Source organism: Psittacula echo (assembly GCF_963264785.1).
Source record: "Psittacula echo genome assembly, chromosome: 23".
Classification (NCBI taxonomy): Eukaryota; Metazoa; Chordata; class Aves; order Psittaciformes; family Psittacidae; genus Psittacula; species Psittacula echo.
In genome coordinates this window covers 5828267-5852787 of record NC_137748.1, presented here as the reverse complement: position 1 = coordinate 5852787, position 24521 = coordinate 5828267, and the positions used below count along the sequence as shown (strand labels likewise).

At 53.0% G+C, this 24521-nt stretch overlaps 3 protein-coding genes across 15 annotated transcripts in view; all 3 read left to right on the top strand.

Annotated features, from left to right (window-relative positions):
* The first annotated feature begins 260 nt into the window (after positions 1-260).
* On the top strand, positions 261-2102 carry RPL23 (ribosomal protein L23). The gene is made up of 5 exons (XM_080633477.1): positions 261-332; positions 547-630; positions 1082-1210; positions 1695-1808; positions 1976-2102. The coding sequence occupies exons 1-5, from the start codon at positions 320-322 to the stop codon at positions 2056-2058; spliced, it is 423 nt and encodes a 140-aa protein (XP_080489603.1). The 5' UTR covers positions 261-319; the 3' UTR covers positions 2059-2102.
* Positions 2103-7968: 5866 nt separating this feature from the next.
* On the top strand, positions 7969-14296 carry CWC25 (CWC25 spliceosome associated protein homolog). Of its 2 annotated transcripts, none has more exons than XM_080633475.1 (10): positions 7969-8100; positions 8305-8477; positions 8738-8974; positions 9754-9823; positions 10321-10448; positions 10686-10755; positions 11121-11293; positions 11854-11940; positions 12503-12664; positions 14159-14296. In XM_080633475.1, exons 1-10 carry the CDS (start codon positions 8083-8085, stop codon positions 14271-14273), a joined length of 1233 nt encoding a protein of 410 aa, XP_080489601.1. In that variant the 5' UTR covers positions 7969-8082; the 3' UTR covers positions 14274-14296. The 2 variants fall into 2 exon arrangements, with proteins under 2 accessions (XP_080489601.1, XP_080489600.1); XM_080633474.1 differs by having other exon boundaries at positions 11088-11293.
* PIP4K2B (phosphatidylinositol-5-phosphate 4-kinase type 2 beta) overlaps positions 14192-24521 on the top strand; it is a 26388-nt gene continuing 16058 nt past the window's right edge. For 6 of the 12 annotated variants that reach the window (XM_080633468.1, XM_080633473.1, XM_080633469.1 and 3 more), the window contains exon 1: positions 15837-16021. In XM_080633468.1, the coding sequence (XP_080489594.1) occupies positions 15845-16021 (177 nt within the window). In that variant the 5' untranslated portion in view covers positions 15837-15844. Of the gene's footprint in view, positions 14329-14792; positions 14904-15836; positions 16022-17096; positions 17186-17207; positions 17474-22264; positions 22583-24521 lie in introns of those variants that run through there. The other 6 variants (XM_080633470.1, XM_080633471.1, XM_080633463.1 and 3 more) reach the window with 6 other exon arrangements.

The following is a 24521-nucleotide window of genomic DNA, read 5'->3' as shown; positions in this document are numbered from 1 at the left end:
GGTGCCCCCTCTTTTTCGTTTTCCGCCTCCTTTTTCCCCTCCTTCCAAGGTTTTTTTACCCCGAATCATTCCGGTACGGACCGGTCCGAGCCTTTTCCCCGTGGCCGCGGTGCACCCCAGCGTCCGGTGTGAGCCACACGTGAGGAGCGGGGCCCGCCGGGCCGCTCCCGGTACCTCTAGAGGGCGCCGCGGGGCCTCCCCGCCAGCGCCACGTGAACCTCGCCGGCCTGGCCATGTGACGTCCGGCGGAGCGGGAAGGAGGCGGGGCAAGCCCATATCCCGGCGTGCCCCGCGCCTGCCCCTCTCTTCCGGCGCCAAGATGTCGAAGCGAGGTGAGGCGGGCCCTGGGGTGGGGTGGCAGCAGTATCCGGCTCCATCCGCGCTCCCCGCCGTGCCTCCATCGCCGCTCTGGCCGGGGATGGCGAGGGCCGGTTCTGGGGAGCGCGGAGCCCGCGGATGGTGCCGGGAGTCCCCCCCCGGGAGGCGCTGTGCCGGCTCCTCGCCGTGCGCCATGGCCGGGATCTTAACCCGCTTCTCGCCCTGCAGGACGCGGTGGTTCCTCGGGTGCCAAGTTCCGCATCTCCCTTGGTCTCCCGGTGGGAGCTGTGATCAACTGCGCCGATAACACAGGTGAGCGCGGCCGCCGCCGTGCCCCGGCCTCCTTGAGGCCCCAAAACCCCCGTTTTCTTCCTGAAAAGTGCCTAGAATTATGGGATGGTTTGGGTTGGAAAGGAGCTTCAGGATCATCCAGTTCCAACCCCCTGCCATGGGCAGCGACACCTCACACTCAACCGTGGCACCCGAGGCTCTGTCCAACCTGGCCTTGAACACTGCCAGGGATGGAGCATTCACAACTTCCTTGGGCAACCTATTCCAGTGCCTCAGCACCATCACAGTAAAGAACTTCCTTTATATCCAGCCTAAACCTCCCCTGTTTAAGTTGCTGGGTCTGTGCTCGTGGAAGGAGACAGCAACAGCAGCGCTTCGGCTGAAGAGGCCGCTTGTGCTGTTGGCTTCACTCAGTGATTTGACGTGGGGAGCGTAGTCCTGGCCAGCCCTGTTGACACAGGTCTCTCCATAGGTGCCAAGAACCTGTACATCATCTCCGTGAAGGGCATCAAGGGCCGCCTGAACAGGCTGCCAGCGGCCGGTGTGGGTGACATGGTGATGGCCACAGTCAAGAAGGGCAAGCCAGAGCTGCGGAAGAAGGGTGAGTGTGGAATGGCTGTACTGGAGGCGGGGGAGGGCCCTCTTTGAGTGGAGGAGTTGGGAATGGTTCTGCCCCCAAACTGGTGCTGAAGTTGGGCACCGGATCCCTGGAGCATCGCCTCCACCCTTCAAAAAGCACTTGCTGGGTCTGTGGCAGTGGCTCGGTGAGTTGTCGTGGAAGGGCAGAGCAAAAGCACTGCTTTTGGGTGAAGTGGCAGCTTGTGCTGTTCGTTTCAATCAGTGGTGGGACATGGTGCTGTGGTACCATGGTTTGGTGCTGCGCAGGGTGCGGAGGGACCTGTGGATTGAGGGTGGATTTAGCAATAAGGCTGGGAAAGCATCAAGTTGTCCAAGTGGAGACGTAGCTGTGAGCATCACACCATCAGTTTTAAGTATCCTGTTGCCTATAAACTGCAATTTCACATAGCAAAGCCGTGCAGATGAGATGCTGGCTGTGACACTGAGCTGCTCCTGTCTCTCTGCAGTCCACCCGGCAGTGGTAATTCGGCAGCGGAAGTCCTACAGGAGAAAAGACGGAGTATTCCTCTATTTTGAAGACAACGCAGGAGTGATAGTAAATAATAAAGGAGAAATGAAAGGTATGGATGGGAACCCTGGGTGAAGGGGGAGCACGGAGGTTGGTGTTGCTGCTTAGAGGGCGGAAGGACCCTGATGCTCCTCGTAGAGGAGCAAAGTGCTGCCCTGACCCCTCTCCGTAGCCATGCTGGGCTCTAAGGCACCATTGTCCTCCTCTCCTTTTTCCCAGGCTCTGCCATCACAGGCCCTGTGGCGAAGGAGTGCGCGGATCTGTGGCCCAGGATAGCCTCCAACGCGGGAAGCATCGCGTAGCCGTGGCATTCCATACACACAATAAAAGTCCTTGTACCAAACAAGTGGTGTCTTTCTTGCCAGAGTGCCCTTCTCTGCGGAGCAGGACCCTGTCCTCACAAGGGAGGTAGTTCTGGGAAGCCAATTTATGGGAGCTCCTTGTCTGCATGGAGCAGGGATGGGGGTTTGGAGGTTTAATACCCAGTGATAAGTGTCTTTTCTTTAGGCAGAGTCTACCTCTGGAAAATTCCTGGAAGGGGCTTGCGCTGGAATGGCTTTAGCAGGATTGACTTGACCACTGGATGTCTGCATGAATAGAAGTGGGGTGGGTTTGTGGAAGCTCTGCTGCGAGATACCTGCACCCAGGGGCTGGAGGGATTGTAGGTCTGGAATGTTTTAGAACAGGCAGTTCAAGTGCTTAGGAACACTGGTCCGATGGTGCAGGAGGGTGGGAAGCAGCACCTGGAAGTGAGCTGTACCATGAGCTGCTGAGTTCACCGTGCACAGCAGCTCTGAGGAACGTTTCCTGGTCCTTGCTGCAGACGTGCAAGGACACAGAGCTTCATGACTGCTGGTGGAGGTCGTGTGTGAAACCCTCCAGCCCCGAGGTCAGCGATGGGCAGTTGTGAGTGGAAGGTCTGAGCTGGTCTCCAGCTGAGCTGAAAGGCTTCACGAGCAGAGCTGGAGGTAGGTCTACACAAACACTTGGGCACTGTGAAGTGGTTTTCCTGATGTTCCCCTCAGGTGGAAGCAGAGAAGGGGATGTTTGGATGTGAACCAGAGGTCAGCTGGTTTTTTGGCTCTCCTGAGCAAGGTAAAATAGGAGTGATACTGTCCTGGATGCTGTGGCCCTGTAATGCCTGGCCTGGCCCCAGTACACATCCTGTTGTGACCCACAGGAGCTGCAACCCTTGGACAGCTTGTGGCATGCTTTGCTTTGTGAAAGATTCCTGATCTTTTCCTGCTATTCCTGATGTTTTCAGTGCAGAGAGATTACAGTGGAGGAAGTGGTTACAGGGACCAAAACCTCAGAGGTTGTGTAGCAAAAAGAAATGGCCAAAAGCAGTGCTTTGTAAACTCTTATTTTGACCCAGCTCTTTGACCAAAAGACCAAGAATGCACAAAAGAGTGTGGCCTAGAAAGTCTTACTGGGACATTCCCATTGGAGAAGTGGGATCTGGGGAGGGAAACTTGGGAAAGGACTTACCCAGACTGAGGGCTGCTCTCTTCTGCAGGTCATTCCATGGAGCTGGCGAAAGGTGGTAGCTTCTTCCCAGGAGAGCTGGAGTGCCAGGAGGGCACAAGGGGTGCTCTGGCTGTCACTGCACTGCTCCAACCTGTGGCTCAAGTCAGTCTCTTTGGTGCCATCCTTCTGATGCACTGGTGATGGAGGAGCTGTTCCTGAGCCCTGGGGGGAGACACAGAGACCTGCTGCTGAGTAAGGAACCATCACTAAAATAAATGTGTTCTCCCTTGATGGATTTTAACAGCTTGTGCTGCATTTCTGATGTCTGAAGGCTTTGTGAGGCAGGGCACAAGGCTGAAATGCTTTGGGTGACTGGCCCTGGATGAAATGCTTTGGGTGGGTGATTGTCCCTGCTCCTGGGCAGCAGGTTTGGGAGGACAGAGGCTGTGGGCAGCATGGGAGGTGTTGTGGCAGGTCATTCCTCTCTGAGGCTGAGGAATAACCCACCCCAAGATCAAGCAGAGGTGCAGTTGAATGGCTTCAGCCATAGTTTGGAGCTGGTGTTTTAGAGTGTTCTTTGGGGTTTTTTCTCTATGATGAGGTGTTCTAGAGAAAGTTAATAGGGAATTCATTAGGTTATGTGCCGGGAGCCTGGGTGGAAGCATGCTGAGAGGCCTGGGGTGGGGTTTAGGATAAAATGAAGGGTAATGAGAGGGCTGCAGTGTAGAAGAGGCAGCGCTGCAGGTGCAGGGAGTGAGGCAGTGGAATGCTGCAGAGCTGCCTCATCCCTGCACATGAGGAACTGTTCCTGCCCTTGGTGCACAGTGGGGGTATAGCTCAGGGGTAGAGCATTTGACTGCAGATCAAGAGGTCCCCGGTTCAAATCCGGGTGCCCCCTCCACTTTTCCAGCTTTTTTATCCAGAAAAAGTTGGGTTGGGGCTCTTCATTGCAATGTGTTTCCCCTCAATTGTCCGCAGGCTCCATCCTGGGTTTGACAGGGTGGTGGCCAGAGGAGAAGTTGATTCCTAAAGAGGACTTTCAGTGGGATGTTTGTGAGGGGAGAGATGAGTATTTCTTGAGAAGCTGCTTTTTGGCCTGGGATTAATTTGTAAGGACTTTGTTGGGCTGGTAATTGATGGGGAGTTTGTGGGGAGCAGTTGTGCATGGGGGTATAGCTCAGTGGTAGAGCATTTGACTGCAGATCAAGAGGTCCCTGGTTCAACTCCAGGTGCCCCCTCTTTTTCTCCTCCTTCAGCCTGCCTTTTGCCAAAATATGATCCAGAAAGAAGACTGAGAGCTCTCCCTGGGCCTTGCGAGGATGTGCTGTGCACTGAACGTTGGTTCCTGAGCTCCAGTGCTCGAGGAGCTGAGGCCCTGACTCTTAGGAAACTGGAGTGCACTGTGTAACTGCTCCCTGTCTGCGTGTGTACTCCTCTCTGTTCTTAATTCTCTGCAGTAATGACGTTTATGATAATGCATCATCGTTAACTGCCTGCAGAGCCTCTGTGGGGCACATGAAGAGGCAAAGGGGTTGTCAAGTAAAGGAATCCCCTAAGCAGACAGAAAAACTTGTCTCTATATGAATGTTTCAGATGTGTGTTTTGGGAGGTGCATTGCCAAGGGGATATAGCTCAGTGATAGAGCATTTGACTGCAGATCAAGAGGTCCCTGGTTCAACTCCAGGTGCCCCCTCAGGAGTCACTTTTTCCTTAGGATTTTGGGGTGTTTGTTCACTGGAAGCCTGATACCATCAGTTCAGCTTCCTCTGCTGTGCATTCTTTTGCACGTTAGAGCTGGAGCTCAACAATGTGGGAAGACTGTGCTCAGTCCTGTCCAGCACTCTGAGGCCATGTCATGGTAGAGTCTACTCAAAGAGAGCAGACTGAGCTGGGAGAGGAACTGGGCCAGGGCTGTTTGGGGAATGGAGGAGTGTCAGTCTCCTGCGCTGGAATGTGGTGACTCGATGTCTTGTGCTGCTGTTGTGCTGCAGCCTTGCAATTTCTGCATCAGGATTTGATTCCTATGGAATAGAGAGGTCAGTGACTAGGCAAAGAACATCCTTGACATGCTGTTTCATTGGTGCGGTGGCCAGTGTGTACAGTGGGGGTATAGCTCAGTGGTAGAGCATTTGACTGCAGATCAAGAGGTCCCTGGTTCAACTCCAGGTGCCCCCTCTTTTTCTCCTCCTTCAGCCTGCCTTTTGCCAAAGCTGGTCCCAGAAAAAAGGTGGAGAGCTCTCCCTGGGCTTTGTGAGGATGTGCAGTGCACTGAACATTGGTTCCTGAGCTCCAGTGCTCGAGGAGCTGAGGCTCTGACTCTGAGGAAGCTGGAAGGATTGTGCACTGTGTAACTATTCCCTGTCCTTTGTACTTCTCTCTGTTCTTGATCCTCTGCTGCAATTCTCTGTACAGCCTTTTGGGAGGAACATTAAGAGGCACAGGGGGCTGTTAGGTAAAAGAGTAACCAGTGAACAGAAAAGGTTGGCTCTCTATAGAAATGCTTTTAGAACCTCTCTGTGAAGCTGCATTGCCAAGGGGGTATAGCTCAGTGGTAGAGCATTTGACTGCAGATCAAGAGGTCCCTGGTTCAACTCCAGGTGCCCCCTCTTTTTCTTCTCCTTTAGCCACCTTTTTGCCACAAGTGGTCACAGAAAGAAGACCAAGAGCTTTCCTTGGACCTTATGAGGATGTGCTTTGTGCTGACCAGTGGTTCCTGAGCGCTGTTGTTCAAGGAGCTGAAGCCCTGACTAGGGAAACTGCAGGGGTTGTGCACTGAGTGAGTAACTACTCCCTGTCTCTGTGTGCACTTTTGTCCTTCATTCTCTGCAGTAATGACATTTATGATAATGCATCATATTTAACTGCCTGTAGAGGTTCTGGGAGGCACATGAGAGGCAAAGGGGGTTGTCAAGTAAAAGAATCCCTTAAGCAGACAGAAAAACTTGTCTCTACATGACTGTTTCAAATGTCTCTTTGAAGGTGGGATGCTCAGGGGGTATAGCTCAGTGGTAGAGCATTTGACTGCAGATCAAGAGGTCCCTGGTTCAACTCCAGGTGCCCCCTCTTTTTCTTTTCCTTCAGAGTTCTTGCCAAAACTGATCCCAAAGATGATGGAGAGCTCCCTTTGGATCTTGTGACTTGTGCTCTTCACTGGTTTCTGAGCTCCATTGTTCAAGGATCTGAGGCTCAGACTAAAGAAAACTGCTGTGCATGTGAGTAACTGCTCCCTGTCTACAGACTTCTCCCTGGTTTTGATTCTCAGTAGTATTCTCTGTATGGCCCTTGGCAGGCACATCAGGAGGCACAGGGGGTGTTGGGTCAGAGTCTAACCATGGACAGAAAAGCTTGGCTCTCTGTAAAACCCTGTTTATAGAATCATAGAATAGTTAGGGTTGGAAAGGACCTTGAGATCACCTAGTTCCAAACCCCCTGTGTTGTCAGGGGGTATAGCTCAGTGGTAGAGCATTTGACTGCAGATCAAGAGGTCCCTGGTTCAACTCCAGGTGCCCCCTCTTTTTCTCCTCCTTCAGCCTGCCTTTTGCCAAAATATGATCCAGAAAGAAGACTGAGAGCTCTCCCTGGGCCTTGCGAGGATGTGCAGTGCACTGAACGTTGGTTCCTGAGCTCCAGTGCTCGAGGAGCTGAGGCCCTGACTCTTAGGAAACTGGAGTGCACTGTGTAACTGCTCCCTGTCTGCGTGTGTACTCCTCTCTGTTCTTAATTCTCTGCAGTAATGACGTTTATGATAATGCATCATCGTTAACTGCCTGCAGAGCCTCTGTGGGGCACATGAAGAGGCAAAAGGGGTTGTCAAGTAAAGGAATCCCCTAAGCAGACAGAAAAACTTGTCTCTATATGAATGTTTCAGATGTGTGTTTTGGGAGGTGCATTGCCAAGGGGGTATAGCTCAGTGATAGAGCATTTGACTGCAGATCAAGAGGTCCCTGGTTCAACTCCAGGTGCCCCCTCTTTAGCTGCTTTTAGACCCTCTTCTCTTTCAGAATCTGCTCACAGACAGTAGACAGACTTTCTTACCCTTCTGTGCTCCTGGAAATCACTTGATGATCTTTTTGCTGAGCATGAAATCAGAGTTTGCCACGTTTCAACCCCTCCTGAATTCTGCACGTACATGCATACGCTGGCTAACAGAGGTGCTACTGCTCCAGTTTTTCCTGTTTGAGTAATTGCCATTAATTTAACCACTAACCACCGCGTTTAACCCTTTTCTAGAAGCGGGATCTCTGCTGAAGGGGCACCGGGGCAGTGCTGTGCGGCTCGGCGCGTTATTGGGCGCTGAAACGACAGGGAATCACTGCCTGCGCCCCTCGCGGGGCTCGAACTCGGCTCCTTCTGCCCCGCAGCCCGACGCCCTGCCCCTGCGCCGCGCCCCCGCCGCAGGGCTCGCGGGGCGGGGGGCTCTGCCGGGGTGAGGTGGCTCAGGGGGAACGCGCCGGGCCGGGAACCGGGAGGTCGCCGGTTCTAACCCGTCCCGGGCCGCTGCCGCAAGTAACGCGACCCCGAAACCGCCTTTGTACATGGCAATGTGGAGAGCTCCGGCTCGGAGGCCAGCCGGATCTGAGCTCCTTTACGTGGGGAGCTCAACGAGGGCTTTCACTACTGTTCAGTGCTTCTATTGCGGTTGTTTCGCTGGGGTTTAGGGTGTTTGTTCCCTACCCAACGGCACCGGGAGGCGCCCGGGCCCGGCCGCGCCCTGCTCCGCCGCCTCCCCTCAGAGCCGCGGCCGGAACTGACGACTTTGAGCCTGCGCCGCGCAGAACGAGCGCGCCGGCGGCGAGTGCTGGTGACGCACATCCCGGCCCGGTATCCGCGGAGACGAGACCGCCCGAGCGGCCTTCGCGATGGGGGGAGGCGACCTGGTGAGGGGGGACGGGAGGCACCGGAGGGGCTCCGGGCACCGGCTTGGGCCTGGGGCCTTCCCCGGCCTTGGCAGCGGGGTGATGGGAAGGCGTGGTTACCGCTGTCCGGGGCGGGAGGGCTGGGAGCGGGCCTTTGTCCGCGGCCACCCGTGAGGGCAGGCGGCTCGTTGTTAACGTGGCAATGCGGTGTCTCCCCTCCCGCAGAACCTGAAGAAGAGCTGGCACCCGCAGACCCTGCGCAATGTGGAGAAGGTGTGGAAAGCCGAGCAGAAGCATGAGGCCGAGAGGAAGAAGATCGAGGAGCTGCAGCGGGAGCTGCAGGAGGAGCGGGCGCGGGAGGAGATGCAGCGATACGCTGAGGACATGGGCACCGTGAGGTGAGGGCCTGCGGGTAACCAGCCCTGGAGCCAGGGCTGCCTGATGAGGTGCTGCGTGTGCCCCTGTCAAGGGGTTTAATGTCTCTGATGATGTTTGGGGGTTGGAACCGGACTTTATGGCCCTTTCCAACCCCAACCATTCTATGATGAGAGGGTTCTTTAGGTTGAAAAGGCGTTTCCACTCTCCTTCATAATCCACCGCCTTAAAATGTAACTTCGGAGGCTTGAGAAGGGAAATGAGACGGTCTTGTTTGCAACAGGAAAAAAGAAGAGAAGCTGGAGTGGATGTACCAGGGTCCTGGCGGCATGGTGAACAGAGAGGAGTACCTTATGGGTCGCCCTGTGGACAAATACATCTTTGAGAAGATAGAGGACAAGGATGCAGGCTGTTCCAGTGAGACAGGACTTCTCCCAGGCTCCATTTTTGCCAAGTCAGGTGCCAATTCTGTCCTGGATATGGCAAACAAGATCCGGGAGGATCCGCTTTTCATGATAAGGTACTAAATGAAGCCTTGAAAGCAGCAGGAGATGAGGCAAAGCACCAGGAGTAGCAACCCCCTAAGAAATGTCGTATTTGTCTGTGTAAAGGCTGCTATTGTGTGTGTTTCTCAAAGCTACAGCTGCCTGTTTGTGAGCTCTAGGCTGGAGGTGGCAGGCCTGGCTGGGAAGAGATCGCAGCCCCTCTTCATGACTTGTAGGGTTTTGGTTGTTGTGTGTTCCAGACATCAAAAAGCACATCTGAGGCAGTTTGCTGCTTTGGGGTGACTTTGCTGACTTGGTTTCAAATCTTAGGCTTTGAGACCTGAACGAGCCGATGATCATCGAGCTGTAAGTTGGTAAATGCAGAGAAATGCAACAATTACTACCCCATATTGATTCCTCTGTCCCAGCTTAGCTCACCCTTGTATGTGTATGAATATATCTGCTCTGCTGTGATTATTAGGCTTTTCTTAGTGTTGTGGGCACGTTGATGGTAAAAGAAGAGGTTTTTGTTTTCCTTACTGGTGGCACTCTTAACCAGAGGAGGAAAGGGCAGACACCTCCTTAGAATCATAGAATAGTTTGGGTTGGAAAGGACCTTAAGATCATCCAGTTCCAACCCCGCTGCCATGGACAGGGACACCTCACACTAAATCATGCCACCCAAGGCCTGCTTTGAATGGACACAACTCTCCTGCTTTATATGTTTGTAGAGCTTGCACTTGACTGGTATCCTTTATGAAAAGCTAATATTTTCAATTGTTTGAAAATCCTGCCTTTTTTATTTCTGCTTTAGGAAGAAGGAGGAGGAAAAGAAGAGAGAAGTGTTAAACAATCCTGTGAAAATGAAGAAAATCAAGGCACTGGTAGGTGTATCTTGGTGCCCTCTTACAGGCTCAAAGCACTGAACCAAGGAGAGGATCATAGGTCAAAACCAGTCTCCTTTTAGGATAAGGAGCTGAGTTTTGTTTCCTGACTCTTCACAAAAACCCAGAATAAATTCAGCTTTCTATATCCCTTGTAGCATAGAACAAGGGTCTCAATCTTCTGTCTGCAGGAATCAGTTTCTCCTTTCAAGTTCAGTTTTATTTTACTCTTCTGATGTGCTTTGGGTTTTGTTAGCTGGTTATTAATGCTTTAGTACTACAGGGTGATTGCAGGCATAGGGTGTGACAAGCACTGATGCCAGACTGTCACTAGGGAAGACTCCCTTAAGCTCCTTAGGTCTGAGAGAGGACCTTGTTTAACACTTTAGGTTTTGTTTCAGGAGCCTTTCCAGAGCAAGCTCTGTTCCTTACCTTGTGATGCTGACTAAGTGTGGTGCTAGTAATTCTGACTCAGGAACTGGTGTCTTGCTTTGTAGCTGCAAAGCAGTTTAGATAAAAAGGAGAAAAAGAAGAAGAAAGAGAAGAAGAAGAAGCACAAGAAACATCGACATCGCAGCTCCAGCAGTGGAAGTGACAGCAGTGAGGAGGAGCGAAGCAAAACCAAGTATGTTTGGAAGCTTGATACTAAAAGTACCTTGTTTGCTGGTTGCTTGTTTTTCATGCATCCTCTCTTTGGGTCTTATCTTTCTAATGAATGCTCTTTATTTGTCTCAGTGTTCCTGTATTGTTACTTCATTGGGTTTGCTTCATTAAATTATTCTCATGACATTTTAATATGGAAAAAAAGATGGTATTCTTGAATTTCCTCTGCTTCAGAAGCCCTGTTCTGTTTTCTCTTTAGGTCTCAGAAGAGGGTAAACAGTTCCTCCCGGAAACCTGCTCCTCCCAGAGTCCCCGAATATGGCTTACAAGTAAGTCCATGTGTTTTGCACAACTCTTTCAGTAGCAGCAGTCCTGAGTTAGGGAAGAAAAGGAGTTTTGGCAGTTTGTTGCGAGACTCCTTCACCAACTGCGAGAGGATTATGAGGGGACATGGTCTAGTAAAGTTTAGGTTCATTTTGGAGCCATCTAGACCTTGAAGCTAAAGTTGTTCAGATCCTGGTAGGACTTCTGTCTGCTCTGAATTCGAGTTAAGCTTTATTTAGTTTCTCTTCACATCACTACCCATCTGTTCAAATCCTCTGCTCGACTATCTTGGCAGAGGTCTCCTCTGTGGCCTTACATTGTTGTTGTGCTCTTACAGGGCATCTCTCCTGAAAACACCTTTCAATTCCAGGTTAGAGACTCTGAGCAGAGCCACAGGTCTCGGAGCTCTCCCGTTGCCCCCCAGGAGAGGGGGTCCCACAGGCACCGGGATCGCTCCAGGTCCAGGAGCCGGTCCCGCTCGAGCAAGAAGAATTCAGAGCAGTCTGGATGCAAGAGCTCAAGATCTCCTCTTAGACACAAACAGTGAGTGTGGCTGACCTAGGTGCTGCTTGTGACCACAGGCTGCTTGTGGGGGCAGAGTTCTCCAGAGTCAAAATCCTTCTTACTTAGTCTCCTACCACTTTCTATCCATGTTATTGCTGGGTTCAGGGTGTAAAGGCCAGAGCTGTGCTGCTCTTGAAGAGAGCAGAAGCACACAGGGCAGTCCCCAGTGAGGACGTGCTCTCTTTGCATTCTTCATTTGGATCACCCTCTGTCTAGGAACACGCTAGTGGTGTTGCCTGTGGCTGTGCTGCATTTGGGCTACTGATACCTTTTCAAATGTATTTAGAATTGTTGAATTATCTTGACTAAATGCAGATGAAATTAGGTATTTATTGTTTGCTAAAGTAGTTAAAACTGAGTGAAAATAGATGGGAATTCATAGTGTGCTCACTGGAATTTGGTCTGAGAGTGGACAGGTAACAGTCCTGCAGTTGTGAGAGAGATCTTGGTTTACAAATGTATAGAAACAATCCAGGGCGAGCTTAGAGGTGTGATCATGTGTGTTTGTCTGTCCTACTAAGGGTATTTCTGGGTTACAGGCACAGCAATCAGGAGGAGAAAGGGAGAGCCAGAAGCCCTTCCCCTAAAAAGAGCTACCGACGACAGCAGACTCAGGGTTACACAAGGTGAGATCTTGTCCTTGTGCTTTTGGATGGAAGTTGCCCTGGTGATTGCAGGTGTAATCTGTGAACCAAGTTTTCCTCTGTTAACTAAAATAGATTGGATTGAATGTCCAGAAAGTCAGACAGGAAGTCCTGAAGTGCCCTGTTTTGTGCTCTGGAGCTTGACTGTTAGTTACCATCTCGGCCAGCTTCCTGAACCAGTGCATGTGGTTGTTGGTTCTCCATGTGTCTCATGTCACTGTGCAAGGCAGTGACATGAAGTCAGTCTGAGTCCCATGGATTGTTAATTAGAAAGGTTCTGTTTCGCTGCCAACAGGAAAATAGGACCTTGATAGCATCATCTTGAAACCAAGAAGGCTGAAAAGAGGGAGAAACCAGACTCTTGTTGGTTTAGGGATGTGGTAAAGCAGAACACTTAGACCTGTACTGACAGACTGGCTACCAAAGGAAAAACCATGTTAAACACCTTGCTTTTAGGGGTTGTAAATCATAAAGAATGGAAAACAAAGGGGGGTGGTGCCCAGCGTGCTCTTGATTCACAGCAGTGATGTCTTCAACACAACAGAAAGATCTCTCCGGAGGAGCTGGAGCGTAAACGCCAAGAAATGATGGAAAATGCCAAGTGGCGGGAAGAGGAGAGAGCAACCAACCTCAGGAAGCACCAAAAGGAGGAGGAGCAGGAGCGGGAGTTGGAGAAGCTCAACTCCAGAGATGGGAAGTTCTTCAAGTGAGTGTCTTTTAGGATCTGCTTTTGCACTCAAGGGAAATACAGGCCATAGCATCTAAGGAGAGAGTGATGGCCTCAGCGTTTGAAGTGCTTCAGATAATGGTATAAGATCCATCTCAACTGTGTTTTACAGTAGAACTCAACATCTGCTGTTGCCAAACTCTCTTCTGAACCCAAAAGATAGTTATTTCTGTGATGGCCTTGGCAGTCAGACTTGGAAACCAGTGAGCAGGTTTTTTTTTGCCAACCTCTGGAAATACCTCGTAGTGCTTTACATATTTAATACATAGATATTAAAATGTTCTCTGGTTTTAGGAGCTTTCAGCAGTTTCTGGCCTGCAAACTCACTCTGTGCCAAGAGCTTGTCTCTGTGCCAAGAGCTTGTTGAGTATGGCTTTCAGACCCACAAGAAATAAGACCATTTCTAAACACAAGGGGTAACTTACAGTCCTTTGTGCACATGGCAAGCAGACGAAATTGCCTTCCAGAATAGGCAGTGGTGTGTAACAAAGGTCCTAGGGCAGTGTTAGATAGTTTGGAGTAATGTTTTTCAGGCTCTATAAATTAATCAGAGGAGAACTCTGATTTCCAAAGCTGCCCAGAGCTGGGATCACATAAGGGTGGCTTAATCACAACTGTCATGGAGAGGAACTTTTTACCAGAGCCTGTAGGGACAGGCCAAGGGGAATGGCTTTAACCTGCCAGAGGGGAGGCTGAGATGAGCTCTTAGGCAGAAGCTCTTCCCTGTGAGGGTGCTGAGGCGCTGGCCCAGGGTGCCCAGAGAAGCTGTGGCTGCCCCATCCCTGGCAGTGTTCAAGGCCAGGTTGGACACAGGGGCTTGGAGCAAGCTGCTCCAGTGGAAGGTGTCCCTGCCTGTGGCAGGGGTTGGGAATGGATGAGCTTTGAGCTCCCTTCAACCCAAACCAGACTGGGATTCTATAATTTTTGAGTGGTTCCTTGTGCAGCAGCAAAGGACTGAGCTGACAAACTTGGTGTGTATTGCACATTAAGAGAGGTGGGCAGGAAGAGATCATTTAGCAAAGCACAGCGCTGGGATCTGAAGAGGGAAAGTCAAGTGAGTGGTCGAAAGGATCCCTCCTCTCTCCTGTCGTTAACATAGTCATGTACAACACGAGCTCTGGTCCCTGGGGAACACTGCCCTCCCTTCAGGAACATGTTGCTTTTCCCTCGCTTGCTTCACGGAAAGCAACCGAGTCCCCAGTGCCGGATGCGCTTGCAATTAAACAGAGGAGGCTGGAGAGCTGCTGTAGATGTATTCCTGACCTTAAATCAGGCCTTGGAGCTGTTACAATCCAGACTAAAAGGTATTGAGTTTAGTGCAGACTGTAATAGGAACTCATTCACTGGTTTCTCTGTTAGACTGAGGTAGATGACTCTGGATGAAGAGTCCTGCTGGAAATCATGTCATGTTTGAAAGAGATTTATCTCTCTTGGCTCAATCCTGAGTTCTCTCTTTGGCTCAATTCCCTGCAGTCGCTTAAAACTGGAGAGTGCATCCACTTCCAGCCTGGAAGATCGGGTGAAGCGCAATATCCACTCCCTCCAGAGGACTCCTGCTGCCTTGGAAAAGAGCTTTATGCAGAGATGAAACAATTTCTCCCTCTGCCACTGTGCAGAATTGAAACGGACACTTGCTCCCAAAGGTGAGAGGCCTCCAGCACAGATCCCTGCTCTCTACAGCAACACTTCCCATCTCCCCAAGAGGTGCTGGATTGCTGCGTGCTCAGGACATTGTGAATGTGTTTGTAATGATGTGACCTTGCAGGAAAACCTCTGCCGGAGAACTCGTGAGCTTTTGTATCCCGTTTTTAACCTATGGCCACATCTTTACCTTCTCTCCCCACCTTGACCGGGATCACTTTTGTATAATGTTATTGCCAAATCCTGCCGGGTGGTGACTGCTGGGGGCAGATGGTCCAAGCTCTCCACCTGACGGAGCAAAAGCCCTATTTTTGTTAGTCCTTAAGCCCCAAACTGGTACCAATTCACATGTGAGTTAATTTGATGGAATTTGATGAACCTATGTGAGGAATGGACAAAACCCCATTCAGTCCTGTGGCTGTGTGGGACATGGGTTTGGAATGTGACATCTCCAAAAGCCCTGTAGCCATTATTTGGTTGCTCGCAGATTTGAATGATGCTTGACCCAAAAGGAGTCATTGATCCGGAGGGCAAGGCAAGGAGCAGAGCTGGCACCCAACCGGTTCTCTGGGATTTTGTAAGTAGTGTGTATATGTACAGCGCTGTACATCTGCCTTTTCCTTTCTGGAAACGTAAGAAACTTCCCTCTCGTATTTAAATGCTCTTTGTGGTGTTTGGGGGTGGAAGGGGCGGGGAAGCCTTTGTGAGGGCCCAGGAAGGCTCTAACCGGCAGTGGTGGCCCCTTCTCAGCTTCATCCGAGCGCCCGGCCCGCAGGACCCGGCCCCGGTGCTGCGGGACTCGGTGGGGGGGACCCTTGGGGAGACCCTGCGCAGCGCCGGTCCCAGTCCTCACCCTGGGAACGGCGGCCTGTGACGTGTGCAGCAGTTCATTCATAATGCCAGGCGCCTCGCTGCTTATTGGTCCGTGCGTAGCGGGGCGTGGCCTGGGCGGGGTCGTCACGCCAGCTGGGCGAGACCATCGCCGGGAAGAGGAGGAGGGAAAGGCGTTTTCTTTCCCCTTTCCCTCTCCCAATGTCCAACCTTTCCGTTGCTCTCTGTCCCAGCCCGAGCCGTGCAGCGGTTCTCCCCGTTTCTACCGCAGCTCGAGGCGGAGCGAGCCAGCGGCCGGCGCTGCGCTCCTGTTCCCCAGCATCCCGGGCTCCCCCTTCTCGGCGAGGATATGGTGTCTCCTGCTCCCCACCTCCTCAGCCCGCCGCCATCTTGGCGCCTCCTCAGCGCGGGGCCGGAGCGGGCTCGGCCGGCCTCAGCGGTGGAGCGAACCACCGCGGGAGCGGGGGGGGGGGGGACAGGGGAAGGCGGGGACGGAACCACTGCGGAGACGACCGGGGGGGGAAGCCAACGGGTCGGCTCGGACTAACGGGCAGGGGCTGACAGGAGCGGGCGGTACCACCGGGGTAGGGGCGGGGGGCGTGTGCCGGCCCGGGCGGAACCATGCGGAGGCGCTGGTAGGGGGGAGCCCGGGGGAGGGGGCTCGGTCCGGTTCCCGGTGCCGCTGCCATGGCCTCGAACTGCGCGGGGGGCTCTGCGGCGGGGGGCGGCGGGGCGGCGCTGGGCGCGGTGCTCAGCGCCAGTAAAACCAAGACCAAGAAGAAGCACTTCGTGTGCCAGAAGGTGAAGCTGTTCCGGGCCTCGGAGCCGCTGCTCAGCGTCCTCATGTGGGGGGCCAACCACACGGTGAGCGCGGGGCCCCTCGGCCGCGGCCATCCTCCCCCCCCATCCCGGGACCCCCAGACCCAAGGGACGGAGCCTTCATCCCCCTCATCCCGCGCCCCTCGCCCCCTCCCTCCCTCCCTCCCTCAGGCAGGGCCTTTTCCCGCTCAGCCCAGGCCCCTCGCCCCCCCCATCCCTTTATCCGTCCATCGCAGCCTTCCCACCCCCTGGCAGCCGATCCCTCGTCCTGGTCCCTCCCTGGATCCCTGCTCCCAGCGCACTCCCCGGGGCAGGACCGCTCCCCCCTTCCCCGGCCTGCTGGGTGCCCGCCCCAGGGAGCCCTGTGAGGGCTCCGCTGCTTCCCGCCTGCGTCCCTGTGGGGCCTTTCTTGTGGTGCTGGGGCTCCTTCCCCGCTGTCCTAGGCGGTTTGGGAACCGCTATGGATCAAGGTGGGGTCCCGCCACCCCCGGATCAGGGTGTGTTCCCTCTCCCTGTGGATCAGGGTGTCCCTCTGTTCACGGCGTTGCTGCCAGACACGTCTCTGTGCCGGAGCACGCAGCCCCCGCACACCCACCCGTCTGCCTGCGGCCTCTTCCCAACACCTTTTCCATCACCTCTTCCCCACCGCTCCTGTGTCTTTAGCCCGGGATTGGGAAGGGGAGCGATGCCCTTTTGGTTAATGCCCCTTTGTGCAGGGTGCTGGTGCCTTGCTCTGCACTGGGGGCCCCTGAGCACGTCCGTTTGACACCCGCTGTCCCCTGTCACATCCCTATGGCCCTGTTCCAGTGCGGGGTCCCACGTGCACAGTGACAATCCCGCTCCTCACAGTGCTGTCTCTCATGTCCATCCCAAAAGACAAAAGGGTCTTTTGGCCCCATCTGCCCAACCTCGTGTCCCTTTGACTTCAGGCTTTCGCTGCTGGGCTCTTGGTTTCTCCGGGTGATGCTTGGTCCCGGTCTCACTCAGGAGGGAGCTGGGAGAGGGGGTCCCTTGGGAATGCCGGTGATGGCTCAGTGCTTTCATCCGTCTCCTTTGGAGGTTCCCAAACCCAGCTTTCATGTTTTGTCTCTGGAAACTTCTCCCTCGTCTCTGATGGCAGGCATAGATCTCGTGCTGGGAAGGAGGATTGATTTACCGCTGCTCCCTCCTGGATGTGGGTAATGGATGCTGTGCTCGGAGAGCATTCAGGTAGTCAAAGAATGCAGAAACCTCATCCCTTCCTAAGTCAATGTGCTCCTAGGGCTCAAAGACACCTATGCCTTTAGTGGATTAGTGGCTGTTTCCTAGAGAGTGAAAGGGATTTAGGCTTTCATTTTTGCAGATACCGATAACACACACACACACAGAATGATGAGAATTGCATTTCCAGCCTGCCTGACGCTGGAGCGAAGCTTCCAAATGTAGTTCAACGCAGCTGCCTTTCTGAGTCAAAGGATGTTCCAGTGCTTGCTGCTCAGAGCCTTCCCAGGAAGCAGGGTAATGAGTTTAATGAGGCTTTGATCAGTGAAGCCCTGAAGAAATGGAAATTGGTGGGATTCTTTGAAGTTTTATCTGTGGGCCCTTAGGGACAGTTGTTGCTTGGTGGCAATAACCCTTTCTGGGATGATCTGCTTGTAGCAGAAGGGATCTGGCAACTTTTTTAGGCACTGGATCAGAGCAATGGGGTTTCTGGAGCACTTGGCTATGCAATACTTAGGGAAAGGGAGGAAGCTGCCGTGGTGGTGAGCACAGAGCTGGTAGTGAGGCTGTATCCAATGTGTGTTCTGAGGAAGCTGCTGCCAGAAGGGAGGACCAGCCCCCGAGGGGCTGGGAACGTTTCAGCTGTGATCTCCTCACCCTTGGAGAGCCAGAATTCCCCAACAAATTCCTGCTGGTTTTCCTCCATCTCTCTGCTGCCGATCTCGGTCTGGGTTTGGTCCTGTGAGTGCCCGAGCGCTGTTGAGGTGGCTTTGATTGCACTTGAGCTGCTGCTCATCCCAGTGTGCGGCTGGGAGATGATGTGGGCGCTTTATGGGAAGTGGAATTGCTGCTGTGCTTCCAGCAGATGGGTCTGGGCAGGCCCTGTTCTCAGGGGTACCATTGAACTTCATTAGAAACCTCTTTTCTGGGGGGTTCTTCAGTATTTGGCTCCTGGGCTTTACAAGGAGAGGTGAATCTCTTGGCTGTGCCTGTGGAGCCCTCCCTTGGGGTCTCTATAGGAGGAGGAGATGCATGGCTATTGGCACAACCACAAGGCTGTGCCGGGGGGATCCTATCCATTTGGGATGACCCTTTTCATGGACAAAGCAAACAGAACACCCATTTTCTGCAATCCACCATTTCTGTTGACTGAAGACATTCCCTTGGGTCCATTAACTGAGTCTGGCAACAGCTCGGCCCTGCCTTGTGTTTAGACAAGCCTGTGAGCAGCTGGTGTGCTTGCAGACAGTGCTGGCTCTGGAGAGGATCAGGAGCAGGGATGCTGGCACGCCAAGAGCAGGAACTGGTTTCTGGAGCACCAGTTTGGAGCCTTTCCTGGGTCTTGGCTGTCGTGGTGGTCCCCAGCCAGCGTTTAAACTGACTGGGTTGGGATTGAGGTGGGACTGGGGCTGGTTTAAACAAAACCAAATGTGGGTGGGATTAGTCCAAGAGCTCAGTTTTGGGCTAGAAAACCAGAGAGAGGAGAACTTGTGCAGACAGGAGGGAAAAGTGGAATCCCAGAGGCTCACTCTTGATGTCTGAGTTTGCTGTCAGGTGCTGTGGAATCCAGCAGCCATGGTGATGGTTCCTGGGGAAGCTCTGCTGTTGTCATGGCATTGCAAGAGGAGACGCAGCTCCTGCGGTTGGGTTCCCTGCGTGTTCTCCATGCCCCGGCTGGGTGCGCGCAGGGGGAACATTGGGATGGTTCTGGAAGGGAGAAGCCATCTCGCAAGAGGAGCGAGATGAGCACGGCAGCGTTGTGTGATGCTCTCGAAACCATAGAAACGGTTGTAAGGTGCTGATTCTACCAGGCACTGGGATCCCAGGGACTTGTTGGAGACGTGACCCTTGGATCTGTTTGGTAACAGCCCCTGGAGCTCTGTGGGTGTTGGTAGGGAAAGGTGTGTATAAACAGACCCCATGTTTGTGGAAATGGGTAGATCTCTTCCTGTTGCTCTATGGGTCTTGCCCAGGGCAGGCTCCTGCTCTCCCTGGATCACTGCCTGAGGTACCAGCACATCTGGGACCCTTCAGAGTGGTGCTGGTGCAGAATGCAGCTATTGAGTATTCCAGTGGAAGAAGTGGGATTTGCAGCACGCTTCTCCCTTCGCTGCAGCACTGGGTTTGGTGTTGCCAGAGCAGCATCTGCCACATAGCAAGTGTTTAAGTCCCATCAGTTGGTGCTGGCACAGGGTAAAGAGTGTGGATTTGTGCTTTCCATCACTTGCTGTCTGCTGTGGCTCTGACTGACCTCTGGAGAGTGCAGCATATGGTGATGGATGATCAAGGCCATTGCTCTGAATCTTCTTATCCAGGGACCTGTTAAAATAGAGATTCCAGGAGCCTTTTTCCTTCTTGGGGCATGGAGAGAAAAGGTTTCCCTGGGTAGTTCAGTAAGGAAAATGGGGCTCAGTTGCCTGCTCTGCCCCTGACTCGTGTGGCTGGGAGTGGTTGAAGCAAGGGAAGCGCTAGCTCTGCCTGCCTGTGCATGGATGGGGAGGATGGATGCTCTCCAGTGGTCCTGAGGCCCTGCTGAGGTGCTGGGGCACAGCCTGCCCCACATCAGCAGGGCAGCACTGACCAATTCAGCCTGTGCTGCAGCTCCATTGGGATGCAGGGAATCCTTTGCAGCAGGCTTCAGAGCACTTCCTTGGGGCAGAGGTGGGTTTGCTGTCACTGGGCGATGCTTCTTTTCCCTCTTAAAGCCTAAGGTGTCCCCAGAGCACTGAGAGAAATCAAGATTCGTGCTTCCATAGCATTGCATGGGGGGGTTGTTAGCTTGGATACTGCTTAATCATGCTTTAATTCATGGAAAACTACTTTTTCCTCAACCCCCTGCACAGGGAGCCCAGCAGAGGCAAAGTTTTGCTGCAGATGTGAGTTTGTCTCCGTGCTAAAGTGATTTTTCTATGTGTCTTTTACCTGCTTCCCCGGAGTATTCTGAAGTTTAACTAATCCTCACAGAGCACTTGGAATGGCTGCTTGAAAGATTTTGAGAGGAACCAAGTATTTTTCCTTCCCTGAGCAAATTCCTGGTGTAAAGAATCCTGGAGAGGAGACTCACACACTCCATCATCTGGCTCTTGTTAGTAAACAGCTCGCATTTTCCCATGAATTTACTAATGGTAATTGCTACTCTGAGGCTACAGTCAGGTTTTGAAACCAAATCCTGCCTGGCCCATTTGTCCCTGAATGACACACGCTATTGATGTGTCTTGTAGTGAAAAAGGACTTGGCTTTGGTGGGGAAGACAAATTATCAGCTATAGATAAACCCAGCATCCTGCTGACTGCTCTTGCTCCACAGTTCCAGCGACCAGGGAGTAAAAGCTGATCAGACAGAGGGGAAGGGGGCATTTTCCAGCCCACTATTGCCCCAAGCCCTGATCCCTCCTGCACTGGCCTCTGGCTGCCTTTACCTCTCCAGTGGCTGTTGGACACAGCAGGCAATGGGCTGCCTCACCTCTCTGCTGGCCAGGCTGACCTTGGGATGCAGCGGACTCCTTGCCTGGCTTGGGAAGTGGCTTCTTTGTTCTCACAATAGGGGGAAACCAGCAGAGAAATGTGAAGCATCTCTTTTCTTCCCTCCCCTGCTGGTGCCTTGGGAAGATGTCAGTTGGTTTGGCTAAAATATGTCTTGGTTTTAAAGCCTCTGAGCTCCACTGAGAGCCTCTGAGCCTTTTGTGGGGAGCATGTGCCATTCACACTGTCCCTCCTGGGGAAGGGCAGCAGTGGCAAATGCTCTTCTTCGTGGTGCTTTCAGCCTGGACTGGTCCCTGTCAGGCTGTGTGTCTGTTTCCTACCCAGGGGAATAGAAAACTGCTGTAAGAGGACTGTGCAAAACCAGGGGCTGATTTTCCAGAGGATTCAAAGGTAGATGATTAGGTCTGAAAAGCTGGATGTGTTACAGGAAACCTGCAGGGGCTGGAGACAGGGCTCAGGCTGAAGAGCTCCTGCTCTGCATCAGCTGGGCTTAATTCTGGTACCTTGGGGACCTCTAAAGCATTTGATGGGGAGGTCTGGAAACCCCCCAGGCAAGGCTGTGCTGCAGCAGGACCTGCTCCTTGCAGCCACTGTGCTTCCTACAGCAACCCATGTGGTGAGGGACTGAGGTGTGTGATGTGATGCTGTCTGTCTGTGTCTGCTGCACCTCTGCTGTCTGTCTGTCTCTGCTCTCTGTCTGTGTCTGCTGCACCTCTGCTGTCAGCTGCTGCCTCTTCCAGACAAAGACCCAAGTCCAAGACCTCGCTGTGCAGCTTGTACCCAGATCTCTCCCCACGTCCTGGCAGGGGCAGACCTGCAGCTGGATGACAGTGTCATCCCCTTGTGGGCACCAGATGGGTCAGACCCATGGGGCAGGGCTCCCCAGGAGCCCATGGGCTTGCTGAGCACCTCATCACTATGCACCTTGCTGTGACCTTGCTTTCTGTAGCAGAAATACTCCGAGACACAGACTCTGCTATATATAATCCCTGCTCCACGCCTCTCCCTGGGGAGAAGGCGAGAGAGCAAACATGTGCCAGGCGTTAGTCACGTTGCGCTCAGAGGCTGCTCACATTCCAGCATGATGTGATGATGAGCCACAGGAGAGGATCCCTGTCCTGTCTGCTGCTGCTCTCCTAGGGTTTCGCTTGGCACCGTGCTGCAGGACCTGGCCTGATAAGCCTTAGGAAGGGGATCTGGATGCTGAGCCTTGTACTGTGAGGAGGAAGGGGTTGGGATATCCCTTTTCCAAGGTAGTGTGGGGGCTTCTCATTCCAATCCCTTTGATGTCCTGAGGAAGGCATCGAGCATGGGAGTTACTGTGGGAGCACACAGTGCGTGTCCTTTTGCTGGGACAAAACCACCCCCAACCATTCATGTTTGCTTTCAGACTGGTGTCAGGAGCAAAGGTGCAGTGACCAGGAGCTGCCTTGTGTGGTGGAGAACAGGCCGTCAGTGACCAGGCAGTGATGCTGGTCCTGGCACAGACACCTTCTTCCTCGTCCCTGTCTCCTCCAGGAATCCCAGAGGATGCAGAAAGCTCTGCTGAATGCAGCTAAAAGGGGGGAGAGGCTTCTTCGAGGGGGGGGGTTTTCACTGTTGTCAGGTTGCTTTATCTTGGGAAGAGTGGGGGCATCTTCTAAATGAACCGAGGAATCCTGGCGCACCATTTCTGCCTGTCAGGAGGGTTGCAACAGGTACAACATTTGCTTTGAGGTTTGTGCTTTGGCAGAAATGAGGACAGCCAGAGACGTCTTGACATCTCACTTTGCTAACGTTTGTGTCTCAATTCCTGGCAGGGAGGAGACAATCTCCAAATGGCTGTTCCCTCTCAGCTGCCTTCCTCTGCTCAGGAGCAAGCTGCTAATAGCTGGGAAGAGGCTGCGAACAGGCGTGCGGCAGGAGCTTCCCCTCCTGTTAGACAGTAAGAAATAGTGGCTGGAGGCAACACCTCTTTCTTGCTACAGAATGAGCTGGTTCCCTAAGGGGAAATCAGTGCATGGGGCTGCCTGATGCAGCTCTTTGCAGGAGCTGGGAGCTGGACATCAGCATCTGGGACATCCCTTTTGCCTTCCCTTTCTCCTACCTGCGGCTCAAGGAGCAGCCCTGGGCAGGATTGAGCCTTTAGCTGAAGTCAGGGGGTATTTTCCTCCCTGCTCCATTGTGATTACAAATGATGGGAAGCCTGTGGCATTATTCATTCATTTGTGCAGCATTCTCCATACATCCCAAAGCACTTTATGGGAGTGCTTAGTTCTCCTCGGTGCTGCTGTAAAGTAAATCCAAGGCAGAGCTTTAATGAGCACCATCTCTGCTCTTCACAGAGCCGTTCCCGGTTTACTTCCCGCTTATCTGTTGTGTGGGATGGCAGGCTCTGAAAATAGTCATCTTTTCTCATTGCAGCGTGTGTGTGTCGTTCTCTCCAGTCTGACATTTGTTAAATCTGCTCTGGTTTTATCATTGGTAATGATGGAGAAAGGATGGGACAAATCCGTACCCTGTCAAAGGCTTGCTCACAGCATCAGACAGCTCATCGCACATCTCCGGAACTGGGGCCTCCCTTGGCCTCCTTAGGTTCAGATTAGATATTAAGAGGCTCTTCCCTGTGAGGGTGCTGAGGCGCTGGCCCAGGGTGCCCAGAGAAGCTGTGGCTGCCCCATCCCTGGCAGTGTTCAAGGCCAGGTTGGACACAGGGGCTTGGAGCAAGCTGCTCCAGTGGAAGGGGTCCCTGCCCATGGATGAGCTTTAAGGTCCCTTCAACCCAAGCTGTGTGATTCGGTATTGCTGCAGACCAGCACCTTTGCGCCTGCTTTTGCTTCTGCCTCCAGAGGTGATGTGGCAGCAGCTGTTTGGACAGTATTGTGTGTGACGTTGCATGCAGGGAGCAGGGAATCCCAGAGCTGGAGTCCATGTCCTTAGGCTGATGGCTTGGACCCTATTCCCAGGCAGCAGGGAAGTGCTGGTGGTTTCCAAGCCTATTGGTAGTCACTTGACCTGCCCAAGATGTTGGTGTTTGGAACAGGCTCCAGGCCTGACTCCTGTCCAAACCCCGCTGTTGCCGGTGTTGGCTGCTCCTCTCCAGCATTAGCTGCTTGGCACAAGAATTAGGGGAATGGAGCTGGAATGAAACGACTTCCTCCATCCAGTGGGTTAATATCAGTTCAGAGAGATGGGACTTGTGTGATTCCTGTGAAGTCCCTGTGAATGGATGACACTGGGGCTGTCCTCAGACAAGGCAGCTCAGAAACGTGCTGCCTCTTGACCTGCTCTTGAATCTGGCACAGCCTTGTCAGTGCCTGGGCTTGCCTGGAGCAGGGTGGCCACATCCAGCCCAGAGGTGGATTCTATTCTTATGCATTAGGTTTTTACTAGTGCTGTTTCACTGCTGGGTGCTGTAGCATGAGCCTGGCTGTACAATAGTAGCTGCAGGTTCATTCTTTTGCTTCCCTCTGTTCCTGTGCTTGCCACACACATGACTAAGGAGCAAAAACAATCTAGTGGAGTGACTCATCCCTTTCAAGAAGGTGGGATAAGAGCAACAAGAGACAGCAAAAGCATAGAAGTAGCAGCCACAGGGGAGCTGTGCTGTGCTGCTACCCCCGGTCTGCTCTGGCCACGTTGAAGGCTTTGGTCATCCATGATTTGTAGCGGTGAGAACTGGTTAAGAGATTGGCTGATGCAACATTCCCTAAATAAAAGCAGAGGGGATTGATTTAAAACAGGAGATCTGCTATTTCTGTAGGTTTGTCTCAGTTCTAAGCTGTGTCTCGAGTGATCAGTGGAAGGTGAAGAGATGGAAGAGCCGAGACTGGCTCAAGAGTACTCAGCACATGACTGGATGAGATGCTTTTACAGCTTGTAAC